This window comes from Schistocerca gregaria, chromosome 8, assembly GCF_023897955.1.
Source record: "Schistocerca gregaria isolate iqSchGreg1 chromosome 8, iqSchGreg1.2, whole genome shotgun sequence".
Classification (NCBI taxonomy): domain Eukaryota; kingdom Metazoa; phylum Arthropoda; class Insecta; order Orthoptera; family Acrididae; genus Schistocerca; species Schistocerca gregaria.
Genome location: NC_064927.1, coordinates 164,669,145 through 164,684,303, shown reverse-complemented (window position 1 = coordinate 164,684,303; position 15,159 = coordinate 164,669,145). Strand labels below are relative to the sequence as shown.

Below are 15,159 nucleotides of genomic sequence, written 5' to 3'. Positions count from 1 at the left end.
TTGGAATTAGGGATGAAGGTCGAAGGAAAGGAAATTACAGTAACAAATGTACACTGACCAATATGCCAGAGATCAACGACACAGAAGAATACAGGAAACAGGAAAAGATTAAAGTGTCACCAGTGGAGCCGACAGGAGAAACAGACACTGAAGATCTCGGAAGAAGAGTGGGAGAGAAGAAGAGAAAGAATGAAGAGGTTCTGGGAGAAGAAGAGGAAATTGCAGTCCACGAAGGGGCTATCCGTGTTCCTACAGAGGCCGTAACGCAAGAAGAAGAGGGAGATAAAGTCGATTTAGGTTTATTTACGTCACGATGACGTTGCGTTACGTCACTATGACGTGGGGTTCTCCTCACCTAGCGTGAGATGAATGCTACCCGGTCAAAGCCGACAGCTAGTATCGAACATTCCTCTAGACCCGAATAGCCTTAACCAGTGTCATGGAAAGGCGACACCATTTTCTTCCCAAGAGGAGAAGCACTTGATAGAACTTGGGTCACACAGAAGTTGTGGGTGGTGGCTGAGAGGGGGATGTAACATGGACAAAGAAGTGCAGAAAGAAAGAGCAACCGTAGTATTTAGCAGATAATTACGAAATCATTCCGTTTTTATACATTCTCATAAGCAGACATACTTCTCATTATGATTAATTTGCAATTCTATTGCAACATACTTAGTGTTCTCTTAGACGACAAGAACGTAAAATGGTCCAGACGACTCCATTAAATTCTAAGAGGCGAACCAGCCGGTTGTTATTACCACAAGTTTTGAAAATTAGTTTAGCAAATCTGCTGGGCTTGTTCACAACAATAGACAAGCTGTGGAAATACCTTCAAGCGTGGAAGTCCGCTCTGTCGTGCGTCTGGAAAATCAGAGTAGCTCTGCGATTGAACTGAAGACATCCTAAGAAACAGAATACAGCATCTCGATATTAACCATATTAAACTAATCGCAGGAGAGGCAGACGCCAGACGCCAGACTGAATTCTTTGAAAGAATCCTTAAGAAGTGTAGTAGGACACAGCTTACAAAATATTCGTTCGACCGATCATTCAATATTACTTCTCTGTGTGCCCTTACCGCGTAAGACTGATAAAAGAAATTGATGCGGCCCAAAGAGAGCACCGTGTTTAGTCACGGGACTGTTAGGTAAGCTCAAAAGCATTAGAGAAATTCTTGTCCATCTCCGTTGGCAAACGATTCACAAGAGGCGTGGAGGGTAGATGTGTCTTGCAGTTAAAAATTCCGAGACCGTAAGTTCCTACGAAATTCTTTCCAACTTATATTGTGCATGCGTTTCAAGTCGTTGTAAGATATGAGGTGCCTTTGAATTTGTCTGTTGTGCTAATAATCCGGTACATTCGCTTGCCTGATGGCTTCCGGTAAGATTTAAGCAATTGACGGAACGTAGCAAAAATATCATACATACAAGGTGCATCTCATTTTGTGTGAACTGATGGTAACGAAAAGAGCCAAAATTGTATAATGAATTCAAATTTTGGTTAGATTATTAGAGCGAAAAATAAATTTTTGAGTATATCAGGCTCGAAGTGAAGCATGAAAAAGTGTAAACAGTAGCTTGACGCCAAAGAATACAGTTCTACAAACCGTCACGTGATTAACAGGAAACAAAACAACATCATTGTTATTGATACTAGTCTTGCGGGGTTAGGGAGCTAGTGCAGACTACAGACTAGAGAGGATATAGCTCTCTAGCGCAGATGAAAGAGCCCTAGAGCAGTCGTGTTCCTTTTTTTTTTTTTCTTTGTGAGTGGAGCTTCTTACGCCATCTTTTTGGTCATTGGGTTTTAAAATTTGTGAGGAGCATTGGACGGAATGGCAGAAGAAGCAGTTGGAGCAGCAGTAATCGGTAAGCTATGTTTTATGGGAGTGGGTGATTCCTCAGTCCAGAATCATGCCATTTGATCATTAACCGCAGTTTGTACGTTCTACATCCACAGAATACGAGAATCGCTAGTCCAGAGTCATGTCATACTCAACTAAAATCCGTCTCATCAATTGAGCCTGCCGCTCCACTTCACAAAAAAGCCGGTATTACCACTAACAGAACCAATTAAAACGTGTAGATTTTTTCCACTTCGTCTTCCCTAATGTAGAAGTTGACACGAGCACTACATATTTTTCCACCAGACTGGATCTGTAATAAAAGTATTCACTTGATTCATCCTCACGATTGGGTATCTGTAAGTCTTCGCAGAAGTGCAAGACTGTTCTGCACCTCACTCCGTTTCACAGTTCGTAATGGCATTCTCATTAAAGTGTTCGCGAGAGATTTTAGTCGCATATTAAAATTCGCGGCCTTCGGAGACAGAATTTTCACAGAATCATTTAAAATTGCATAGATCGGATATGTTTTTTGTTCCGTAGGTGCATGGCGAAGAAATCCGTAAGGACGTAGCACATGTCAGAAGCAAGATTACATAATATGTAATTACAAAGAAAAAGACATATTACAGTATACCTGCCGAAAACACTAAAGTGATATGGTCCTCTTGTATGTGGAATGATTAAAAATATCTTAAACAGTTTTCATTTAAAAAGTAATGACAAACTAGTCACAAGACACGTAAATGAACATGCGATAGTTGTTAGGCTATTATAGCCACGCATGATCAAAGAGAAAATCAGTTTTCAACAGTTATTTACATTGGTCACTTTTCTACACTGGAGACATACAGATGTCAAATTTTTGGAAATACATTATTTGATATTGTTAATAGTGGTGGGTTATACGCATCAGTCGGTTCTTCCAAGAAATTCGTCAATGGAATAGAATGTGTTTACTAGCAATAAAGCTTTTAGCCTCCTCTTTAGCTAAATTTTAGTAGTTAAACGTTTTATGACTGCTGGCAGGTTATTGAAAACGTGTGTTCGTGAATAATGGACATCTTTCTGGACCAACGGAAGAAACTTTAAATACTTGTGCAGATTGATCCTATTTCAAGCCATTTTTCCATGAACTGTTTGTTGTCTGAAAAAGAGATATATTATTTAATAAAAAGTATAATGGGGACAGTATTCAGAGTCTCCAGGGCCTTGAAGTGGCCTCTCAAATACGTTCTGGAGAACACGCGGCTAATAATTCACTCGGAAAACTTTAGCGTGGCTTGATGAATTACTTCGGAGAATGATTCCATATGACATTATGAAATGGAAGTAAGAGAAGTACGCCACACCTTGTACTTTTAATTCACCTATGTCTGATTTCTTTAGGTACTTCAGCAGTTCTGAGGTCTTCTTCTCCCATTTGAATTTGTTACGAAGCTGTACCTAAGAATTTAAGTGTCAACCTCTTCTATCAGCTTATCGTCATATTTTAGCCACATACTGAGGTTTTTGACAACAATTTACTACTAGGTCAGTCGCGTGGGATTAGGTTGAGGAAGTTAAAGCGGTTAGCCCCAGATATATCCAGAACGAAAACTATATCGAGGTGAGATTTTCGCAGAGATATAGCAGATAAAATGACGAATTACTGACTTACGAAGGTAGTTTAACACTTCTACCGGCATAATAATAATACCTACCTTTTTAAAAATGATACTAGCTATAAACTTTTTCTATGCCATTGGAAGAGCCAATGGAAGAGAAGTTCAAAGCCATAATAAGCGTGCTGCTTGACTTAATAATATTTGTACCGCAGTCCTGGTGTCAGAGGAAGAGGTCCGAAGGAAGTCTACCCTTCTGTACCAGATGAAAGTACTGAGGTAGGTTTCCTGTATTTTTTTCTCTTCTCGAATGGGCCAAGTAACAATTTCAATTCCTTATTCGTTGTTCTCTTCTTTTGTTCCACTATTCTTTTCATCTGTTCACGATGTGTCTTCTTCCTGTGTTCTATCCACTTCACACCAATTATTTTTCAGTCCTCTACCTCGGAACCCTTCCAAATTCAATACTATTTCTCTAACACTTCTCTTCAACTTTTACATTATTTTTTTCTAACTGCATGTTTATTGCACAGACCCAACTTCTAGTTGACGTCTTATGCCACAAATACTAGGAAATCTCTTCGGGTAATGTATTGTCTTGCATTCGATATACCTAAATGTCCAAAAAATACTGGTATATTTTTGTCATTATATCTGTTATGTTTTCTATCTTTGAATACATTTCATCATTACTGGTAACATCTAATTTCCAACATTCCATTGTTTTGCATGAGGCTAATATCTTTCTAATGATTCGCCAGTCTAGAACTTCTAATTTATCTAAAATACAGTTTAACGTTGGCTATCACTTGCATATAGACATTCTGGCTCCACTATTGCACTCGTAGACACGTATTTTGTATGGTAGAAGTATTTGGTTATAACATCTGCCGTTTTCATATGATGTACCCTCTTCTCTATAGCAGCTTTCCGCAAAGCATCTTCTTGCCTTACCTCCCCAAGATATTTCAATTTTTTAACGTTTTGTATCTGGCCATTTTCTGTTTCCGGATATTGTGGCATATTTTCAGAATTTTTAAAGATTTTCTCTGCAGAAAGTGTTAAACCGACGCTACTTGCTGTTTCTTCTAAAAGATTAATTTGTGTTGCAGCAGATGTTACATTTTCAAGACGTATAACAAGTCACCTGCAAGTACGAGACAATTTATTACAATATTTGTATTTCCTCTGCCCAGACTTATTGGTGAAAGCTTATATTCATACAATTTTTCGTTACAAATTCTCACGATTTTTTCTGTTACAGAATTAAAAAGAATTTGTGAGAGGCTTTCACCTTGCCATACATCAGTGTTTATTTCGAAGGCCTGAGACATGTCTCGCATATATTTCACTTTAGATACAGTGTCTGTGTTTCACGAATTAGGTTTGCTAATGTATTCTTTACAGCAAATTCTCGGATTAGGAGATCTACATTTTCTCTGTGAATGGAATCAAAGGCTTTTTTGAAATCAACAAACATTTCTGTAATATCTTTTGTTTCAGCAATCTGTGTACTTAATATTAGGCTATTGCTATCCTATGAAGTGCTCAGAATGTTGACTTTGAGCATTGAGACATAGACAATACCGCACGTTTAATTTCATCTGGACTTCCCTCAACGTGGCCCCTGCTATACGGCATTCCACGTCTTTCGCGTTTTCTTGTTCCTCTCTTGTTTCAGTTCTTTCCAGTGGTGAAGTTCAGAGGTGTTGTGTCTGTTGAGCGTGCTGGACATCTTGTGTTTCCCCAGCGACTGATTCAATTATTTACAAATATTCTGTTTAGAAAGTCTGTAAATATTTGCTCGGAATGAGCAGGCATGTGTCATGCCCGTATCGTGTGGACTGCCTAAGGTCCAGGGGTGAAGGGGGGGGGGGGGGGGGGAGGAAGCTTTCAATAACTGAGGAACTGTATCTCAAGATAGTGATTGTTAACTACTTAGTATTTTTAATGTAGATAACTTCGGTGCCTAAACGGCAATCGAATTTCAATAGTATTGCAAAACACACCTTTTTATGTTATTAACGTTAATATGAATGCCATGTTCTGCATTTAACTATCTGACATTACATCCTCATATGATTAAACCCAGGGTAGTCAACGAATTGTGAAATGCACCTAGAAAATATTCATAAAAATAATTTATTCATACTCTAATAATATTAAGTTGGAACCGAAAATTAAAAATCAGAAGAAGGAGAAAGGGAATGATTCCAAAAATCCTGCTGGATATCAACAAAAATGCCACATTACATTAATACACAGGAAATAAACTTTAAAAGAGATTTATTCAACTTTGGTGGCATCTATAACACTATGTTTGTTTATTAAAGTTCCCATCTGCTCACATTAAAGCATTCATTGCATTACTTCCATTAATTCTATTTTTAGTGTCGACTGACATAACTGAAGGTGAACAAAATATATTTTGAAAGCTACTGTTTGTGTTGGTTCGGAAAGTGCAGGCCAGAGCTAATGTACGAACAGATGAATTTGGGAAACCTCCAAAAACCATCTCGAAGTGGACGGCAGAATAAACTTTGCAGCCTGGAACTGTACCACGATAATCGTCGTCTCTCCAGTTTGTCCTTTGTTGTGCAGCATGCGTACAGAATTCGTACCTCTCTAATTGTATGTGGCGCTATTTTGCCCTTGTAGACTTCGAGAAGGCCCCAATCACGGACAGCACATATTTTCGACCTTGGAATTCCACATTTTTGTCTCTCTCCTCTACCAGAGAAAATGATATTTTCTTCTTTCGAGTAATGTGTTTGCACGGCTCTGTTCTTCCCAGTGTATTATAATTGCTCTGTCGTATAAAACTGATGCAGCATTAGGAAGCCACCATCGATTTTCTTTTTCCGCAGACATATGGTAAACTACTGTTGTGATTTTGCGCATTATGGGGAGTGGGCGTCCTTATGGGAATTGGGAATGGATGGCTAGCACGTATAACGCTGCCATGTTCTTGTGTTGGGATTCGGCGGCCGAATCCATGGACCAAGGTGTTTAGATCGGCTTCCGTCTATAATTCTGTAAGGGCTGAGCGAGAAAGTGTTGAAGACACTATTTTGGTAGGGTTCTGTAAAGGTTCGTATTCGTCTCGAATGCACAGTGGCGCTGATATGCAGCTGCACCAAGCAGTCGGCTTCATTTTCAAAATAACAACTGAGATAACCCAAGAAATACATGGTTTAAACGATAAGTGTTTACAACGTACTATCGTGGTGTTGAGGAAGCCGAGACCAGCAAAGTGACATACGACACTTGGGTTCTACACGCCGGGCAACAGCCTCAGATCGACCTACAAAAATCACTTAAGCTACAGCGCATGAGCGCCGCGTGATATTTTGGCTAAAATCATCCTTGAATATTAAGAAACTCCTTGTTCTTTTGCTTATAAAAAGTGCAGTTGACTTTAACGCGAGGGCAATGAAGGAAAAACGATATTGTAAACGTTACGCAAAAACTAACCACGTTCACAATTCGATCTAAACTCCACTTTTACAAGCACAGTGATTTCGTAATAAGAATGCAAGAGAAACAAAACGATTCAATCGTTAATTTTTTGCTGTTAAAATTAACAATATTTTGAGGCATAATTTATACAAGCGTCAAGAAAACATTTTGTAGAGGTAAGAGAAAGGGTTTTTTAAGATACTACGACTACTTTAGCCTAAGTGTTGTGCGGTGCGCATGCTGTGTAGCTTAGGTGGATTTAGAAAGCCAATTTGGGACTCTTTCCCGGTTTGATGGACAACAAGTGTCCTGTATGAATTTTTTCGTCTCGGCTTCACCTAAACCACTATGGTAAGCTGTAAACAATTATCATTTACAGCTTGTGTAGCGACTGGAACAGCTGCATCAGCCTACATAACGGAGCGGTTGCTATTTAACAAATACATAGTTTAATAGAGTCGCAGACTGCTAGAAATTTGAGAGAATCCACTAATGAATAAATAGACTGTACCCAGATACTAGGACGGGGTATGTGCATCCTCTTTCCCCTCTTCCCCCCCCCCCCCTCCGGCACCCACCCCACAACAATAAAAAAGTAATAATGACACTATTAAATGAATGTTATCCTTAATAGCTTCTCTAAGAAAAGAGAGATTTTTATGAATAACATGGTAAATCTACTGTGGTAGCGACATGGATACTTCAGCTGTGTGTTAAGTGCTTCAATATTTTACAACACGCACCACTTAACAACTTCCAGTTGTTTCAGTTACGTCTGTTTCATCATTTAATCGTCACCACATTATTTGTATTTGTTAATCTGAGATGGAAACATGTAATTTAATGTAAATTACCTGAAACGGGTAAAATCACCTATTGGGACTGGTAGCAGTTATCATACAGGCTATAATTATTCTTGGAAAATCCGCACCTCGCGTAAATATACCAAAGTCGTTGTTTACATATTTTTCTCAGCCAGGGTGGATTTTCGGTTAACCTATAGAGCAAACTGCGACAGTTGACTTGTCCTGGTTTCTAAACAATGCCCTTAAGTAAAAAACAAGTCTTCGTAGAAACGCACCATCATTTTACAGTTTTGCAAACACTATTCGGAGAACTATACACGTTTTGAAAATCAGTCTCAAGAAGGAGCTGATGGCGTGATACGTCAAAGATTAAATGTGTTGGTATGTAATGTTCGCAGACCGCTAAGACATTCAAGGTGGCTCTTCTACTATTACTGCTAAAACTGTAGTACCACTTCTCTCATCAGTTACTTTTTTTCGTTGGCTTATTTGTTTTCCCATACTTCCAGTATCTGGAAATGTTTTTGTATAATATTCGCAAAGGCACCTTGTGATGGCTTGGGCAGAGCCGGGATACCTTTCAGAATACAAGTACGGTGCATCACTGCTGTGTGAGTGTTGACGATTTTCGCCCTAAATGAAAATCCATATCTACTTTTCCAACTGTTAGGCACATTGTGAAAGAGTGAATACCTTCACTGAACCAGTTTTATTATCGTTACATCAGGGTCCAGAGTGGTGCATTTCAAGCACACACGTAAACAGAAGGACGGTACGAGAGTCAAGTTAGGCCAATCTGTGTGGGACTTCTTCTAGGGTTTGCGGTGTTGTAATCTGTGTACTATTTGACCATGTTTCGTACATGTTACAAAGGTCATGCAATAAAAAATTGGGAATTTTTTTGAAGAATGAATTGTGAGAATGGAATACAACACTTACTTATTTTTCAATGTAAGCATTGTGCTCTTAAGCTAGTTCCGGATAATCTTCTCAATTCCACGCGAAAGTAATTCTTGGGGACGTGTGTGTCACCAGCTATGCACAGCTGCCTGGACTTCCTCATCATTAGCGAGCTTCTTTCAGGAGTTAAAAAGTGATGATCTGAAGGTGCCAGATCCGGAGCATACGGGGGATGGAGCAAGACGATGAACTTCATATCTCCCGGCACATATCCATGCACCTTTTGTTCATTTCTGATGTCAAATGAACATCAGTGCATCGTGAAAAGTATGGTGGGCTGATCCGACACTAACGTTCATCGTTCTGCTATACCACTCCCCATCATACACATGTTTTCCCTATCACTGTTGTTCTCCGTGACTGCACAGTGGATGTGGCGAATCTTGCAACACGTAGTACACCCTACACTCGTTTACCGTTTTTCCACTCAAACAGCTGTCACAATATTGCACTACCATCCAGTGGTGATTTTCGATTGGTCTCAACCCTTCAGCTAACTGTAATCTAATGACACCCTGCTGCTCCACATTGGTGCGAACCTGCAAGGATGTGACCATCTTGTTTCACTGATCCCCAGCATCCCATTAGCGAGGCAGGCACGCCAACCACGTCTGATATCAGTTCCGCGACACCACCAAAAATAACGAAGAGCCACGAACTTTGTCGTAGTTTTGTATTTTTATGCGATTTCGCCGGTTATTTTTTGAACAGACATTATATTTCGCTGAAGTCTCTTCGAAGACTGTTTCCAACGCCAAGGAAAGAAAAATACAGGTCCATAAAAAAACAAAGTTGCTGTTATATTACAGCAGCTATGAATGTTAAAAATTGTTAGCATACCTCAGAAAATTTTCCACGATTTCCACTATACCACTGCGAAAACTGAACGCGGACCATGACAAGGCGCCCGAGACCACGCGGCTCATGCACGTTGCTGCCCTCGTCAGGGAACGATCAGAGGCACTCGGGCAAGCAACATGATACGTTCTTCCAGGAGTGCACAAATGCACTGAAACTGATGGTGGGAAATTCGAACACCTGTGAATTGTACAACTGGTGTAGTGTGACGTGCACGATAATGCTTAGAGGTGAATATGCTTTTCTAAGACACAGGTATATTTTGCATTGTTTACGAAATGTGTAAACAGGGCAGTGTATTGAACAATACAGAAAATACATAACAATATAAATTAAAATGTGTTCTGTTTCGGAAACCATTAGGAATAGTGTATACGTTTGTCCATGTGAAGTTTATTGCTTCAAATGCTCGCGACCATTCCTCCTGGGACGGCCTATACGTACATGTTTACGATACTCACGTCAAATCACGCATGAACGGAATAAGATCGCCTGCTTCCTACCGCGATGCTGTAGAGCTGACAGAAAAACTGTTATTAAAAATAAATAAATATTGACAATAAGAGCAGTAATAAAACTCCAGGGCGTGGTACTCTCTTTACACATGAAATGTGTTCACAGAACATGTTCTTGTCTGTTTCAACAGAGGTAAAGCAGGTCCTCGAAGAAGCTCTACCAGCAAGAGTTCGGGAGGGCACCGTCAAAGCTGAGGATGAAGCATCAACCAAGAAGGGAGAGGAACCAGCGCCGCAGGCGGAAGGTGATCCTGGGTGAGCCGCCTATTCATATACGTGATACATATCATAAAAGGCTTAGTGGGGATCAAGCAACAAATTCATTTGTTTCGAAAACTGGACAAGACCACAAACGTAAATTCAACAACTGGTTTGCCCTTATTTTGGTACACGACGAGACGAATGTAGAACGACTTTTGAGATTTTGTGAAGTGATTTACTTGCTCCCTAAACTACTAGGGAGAAAGTTTGAATGTGTTGTTTGTCTTCGTAAATGATCAGTCAGCAACAATTACGTGAGTTACTTAATTAACCTATATTTAACTGTCACTAAGGTTCTAATAGCACATATTAATACTGACTGAGTTGACTGTTACATTCTTACGGTAACAATCGACTATCAAAAAATCATTTTACAGTGCAGTAACCCGTTCCGACCGGCTAGAGTTCATTATCTGTCTAAATTCTCACGCTGCAAGTTGCGATATGAAAGTGAATTTGAGTTGTCAACGAATACAGGGTGTGTCATTATCTATTGCCACCGAGAATAACTCAGAAAGCACGATAGGAGTTGAGAAGTTTGTGGGACAAAAGTTGTATGGGACAATGAGGACCATAATATGACGTTGGTTTTCTGTAGCTAGGTGGGGTCGCGTCAGAGATATGAATGTCAACTTTGTTTTTTTTTTTTAAGGTGATGCTATACTTTGGTATTTATTTCCTGATAGCGGCTATCGAGACCAATCCAATCATGTGTAACAGTAAGGTCTTTGAAGGTCAACGGAGGTAATAAACGTGGCATGAACGTCCATCTACAGAAGGTGTTCGAAGTGACGATCATTAGCATCAATGCAGTGTTGCAACCTTCTTATCGTGGATTGATTCGTATACCTTATCCCATCGGCACTTATCGAAGCACATGCTCTGACAATTCTCTTTCGCATACCTTCAGGTGTAGTTGCAACGTCTTTGTAAACAAGAAAAATACAGAGGCGTCAAGTCTGGCGAACGAACCCACCACGACACATCTCATCGCCCGATCCAACGATTTCGGAATTGTCTCTGCAACTCATTTCTATCTATCGGCGAAAAATGTGTGGGACACGCATCGTGTTGATGCCACATTCTGTTCCTTGTTCCTAAAGGTATTTCTTCCAATAACAGATGTAGTGTTCCTCGCAGGAATGTGGTGTACTTCCTACCATTAAGATTTCCTTCGATGAAATAGAGGCCTATAATTCTGTCCTCCAGAATCCCACACCATACATACACCGACATGGTTTTTCATGTGCAACGTGCCCCAGCCAATATGGATTTTCAGATGCCCAATAAAGTATTTATGCAAATTAACATTTCAATGGTTCGTGAATGTACCCTCATCAGTAAATAAAATCAAATTAATAAATGTGTCATCCCTCTTAATCTGGAGCCCATCGGCAGAATTCTATGCGACGCATACAATCCGTACCAGTTAATTCTTGGTGGAGACTGATACGGTAAGGATGATATTTATGGCGATGCAGAACACGAACAACACTACTCTGGCTCATGCCAGATTCCCTTGCTATTTGACGCGAACTAACACAAGGATCTAGAACCACTGTGGCAAGGGTACCAATTTCCGTTGCCTCATTAGTAACTTTAGTTTGTCGGATATGTTCCCGATGAGTTAAAGATCCTTTTGTTCTCAATTTATCATACACACATTTAAATGTACGACGTCTAGGGAGAGTACGTTGAGGATATCTTTCAGCGTATAAGTGTCTAGCTCTCATTGAATTTCGTTAGCATTCTCAGTATATGAGAAGCATATCGACTTGTTCTCCCAAAGAATACATAATTCACATTCGCTTGATTCGACGATACTAGTCTTACCGTTCCTGTTAGTGATGAATTGCGATACCATCGAATGGTGTTTACATGTCAATGGAATGTTGGACGGATACGCCGTATTCGGCGAGTATTTACTATTTGCACGATACACGAGAGGGAATTGTCAGAGCATGTGCTTCGATAAGTGCCAAAGTGGTACGAAATACCACTCAATCCATGATAGGAAGATTGCAGCACTGCATTGATACGCCGGCCGCGGTGGTCTAACGGTTCTAGGCGCGCAGTCCGGAACCGCGCGACTGCAACGGTCGCAGGTTCGAATCCTGTCTCGGGCATGGATGTGTGTGATGTCCTTAGGTTAGTTAGGTTTAAGTAGTTCTAAGTTCTAGGGGACTGATGACCACAGATGTTAAGTCTCATAGTGCTCAGAGCCATTTTGCATTGATACCAATGGTCATCACTTCGAACACCTTCTGTAAATGGACCTTCATGCCAACTTTTTGACCTTCGTTGATATTCAAAGACCTTACTGTTACACATCATGGGATTCGTCTCGATAGTCGCTATCAGAAAATAATTACCAAACTATAGCATCCCATTTAAAAAACAATGTCCACCTTTACATCTCTGACGCGATCCCACCTAGCATCAAAAAACTAACGACATATTAGGGCACCGTTGTCCCATGCAACATTTATCCCATAAACTTTCAGCTACTATCATTGTTGTTGTTGTGGTCTTCGGTCCTGAGACTGGTTTGACGCAGCTCTCCATGCTACTCTATCCTGTGCAAGCTTCTTCATCTCCCAGTACTTGCTGCAACCTACATCCTTCTGAATCTGTTTAATGTACTCATCTCTTGGTCTTCCTCTACGATTTTTACCCTCCACGCTGCCCTCCAATACTAAATTGGTGATCCCTCGATGTCTCAGAACATGTCCTACCAACCGATACCTTCTTCTAGTCAAGTTGTGCCACAAGCTCCTCTTCTCCCCAGTTCTATTAAATACCTCCTCATTAGTTATGTGATCTACTCATCTAATCTTCAGCATTCATCTGTAGCACCACACTTCGAAAGCTTTTATTCTCTTCTTGTCTAAACTATTTATCGTCCACGTTTCACTTCCATTCATGGCTACACTCCATAAAAATACTTTCAGAAACGACTTCCTGACACTTAAATATATACTCGATGTTAACAAATTTCTCTTCTTCAGAAACGCTTTCCTTGACATTGCCAGTCTACATTTTATATCCTCTATACTTCAACCATCTTCAGGTATTTTGCTCCCCAAATAGCAAAACTCCTTTACTACTTTAAGTGCCTCATTTCCTACTCTAATTTCCTCAGCATCACCCAACTTAATTCGACTACATTCCATTATCCTCGTTTTGCTTTTCTTGATGTTCATCTCATATCCTCCTTTCAAGACACTATCCATTCCGTTCAACTGCTGTTCCAAGTCTTTGCTGTCTCTGACAGAATTACAATGTCATCGGCGAACCTCAAAGTTTTTATTTCTTCTCGATGAATTTTAATACCTACTCCGAACTTTTCTTTTGTTTCTTTTATTGCTTGCTCAATATACATTGAATAAAATCGGGGATAGGCTACAACCCTGTCTCACTCCCTTCCCAACCACTGCTTCCCTTTCATACCCCTCGACTCTTAGAACTGCCATCTGCTTTCTGTGCAAATTGTAAATAGCCTTTCGTTCCCTGTATTTTACCGCTGCCATCTTCAGAATTTGAAAGAGAGTATTCCAATCAACATTGTCAAAAGCTTTTTCTACGTCTACAAATGCTAGAAACGTAGGTTTTGCCTTTCCTTAATCTTTCTTCTAAGATAAGTCGTGGGGTCAGTATTGCCTCACGTGTTCCAACATTTCTACGGAATCCAAACTGATCTTCCCCGACGTCGGCTTCTATCAGTTTTTCCATTCGTCTGTAAAGAATTCGCGTTAGTATTTTGCAGCTTTGACTTATTAAACTGATAGTTCGGTAATTTTCACATCTGTCAACACCTGCTTTCTTTGGGATTGGAATTATTATATTCTTCTTCAAGTCTGAGGGTATTTCGCCTGTCTCATACACCAGATGGTAGAGTTTTGTCATGACTGGCTCCCCCAAGGCTGTCAGTACTTCTAATGGAATGTTGTCGAATCCGGGGGCCTTGTTTCGACTCAGGTATTTCAGTGCTCTGTCAAACTCTTCACGCAGTATCATATCTCCCATTTCATCTTCATCTACATCCTCTTCCATTTCCATAATATTGTCCTTAAGTACATCGCCCTTATATAGACCCTCTATATACTCCTTCCACCTTTCTGCTTCCCTTCTTTGCTTAGAACTAGGTTTCCATCTGAGCTCTTGATATTCATGCAAGTGGTTCTCTTTTCTCCAAAGGTCTCTTTAATTTTCCTATAGGCAGTATCTATCTTACCCCTAGTGAGATAAGCCTCTACATCCTTACATTTGTCCTCTAGCCATTCCTGCTTAGCCATTTGGCACTTCGCTACTATCATACTTTCGGAGTTATTCCAGGTGGCAATAGTTACTGACCCATCCTGTATATTCTTGCACTGACAATGCAAATGGGAGGACAAAACGTGGTTTTGAACACTTATAGGTATTTTGACAATGCAGTGGAAACGTTACACCATCGTTTGTAGAATGTAATTTGACGATTTTTTCAGAGTTCCATAACCAGGGCTTCCTGTTTCTGCGAGAGCACGAGGATAAGTAATACTTCCGAAATTTTATGTGCGAACTCTCAAAGCTTTTTAAATAAACCAACGTTATTAACATCCTACATCTTTATTCTTGATATGTACGTATTTGGAACGCTCTACCGCTAGAGGGCTCCTAATTGTAACGTGTAACATGGCGGTGTGTAGCGTTGTCACGCTGGTGCGTGAGAAACAGCGTGCTGTAACCGAGACTCACGCATCTGAAGAGTTCGTCTACACAAGCAGTACCTTTCCCTTGACCATGACTGTTCCGGACGACACACGAGCGCCGAGACAACCCCAACAATCCGACGCCTTGGTTTCACTGATGTC

At 40.3% G+C, this 15,159-nt stretch overlaps 1 protein-coding gene across 1 annotated transcript in view; it reads left to right on the top strand.

Moving 5' to 3' along the window:
- Nucleotides 1–1,834: 1,834 nt before the first annotated feature.
- The window catches only part of LOC126285093 (trichohyalin-like), a 189,180-nt gene continuing 175,855 nt past the window's right edge, over nt 1,835–15,159 (top strand). The window contains exons 1-2 of the mRNA XM_049984417.1: nt 1,835–1,868; nt 10,177–10,300. Of these exons, the coding sequence (XP_049840374.1) occupies nt 1,835–1,868; nt 10,177–10,300 (158 nt within the window). The remainder of the gene's footprint in view (nt 1,869–10,176; nt 10,301–15,159) is intronic.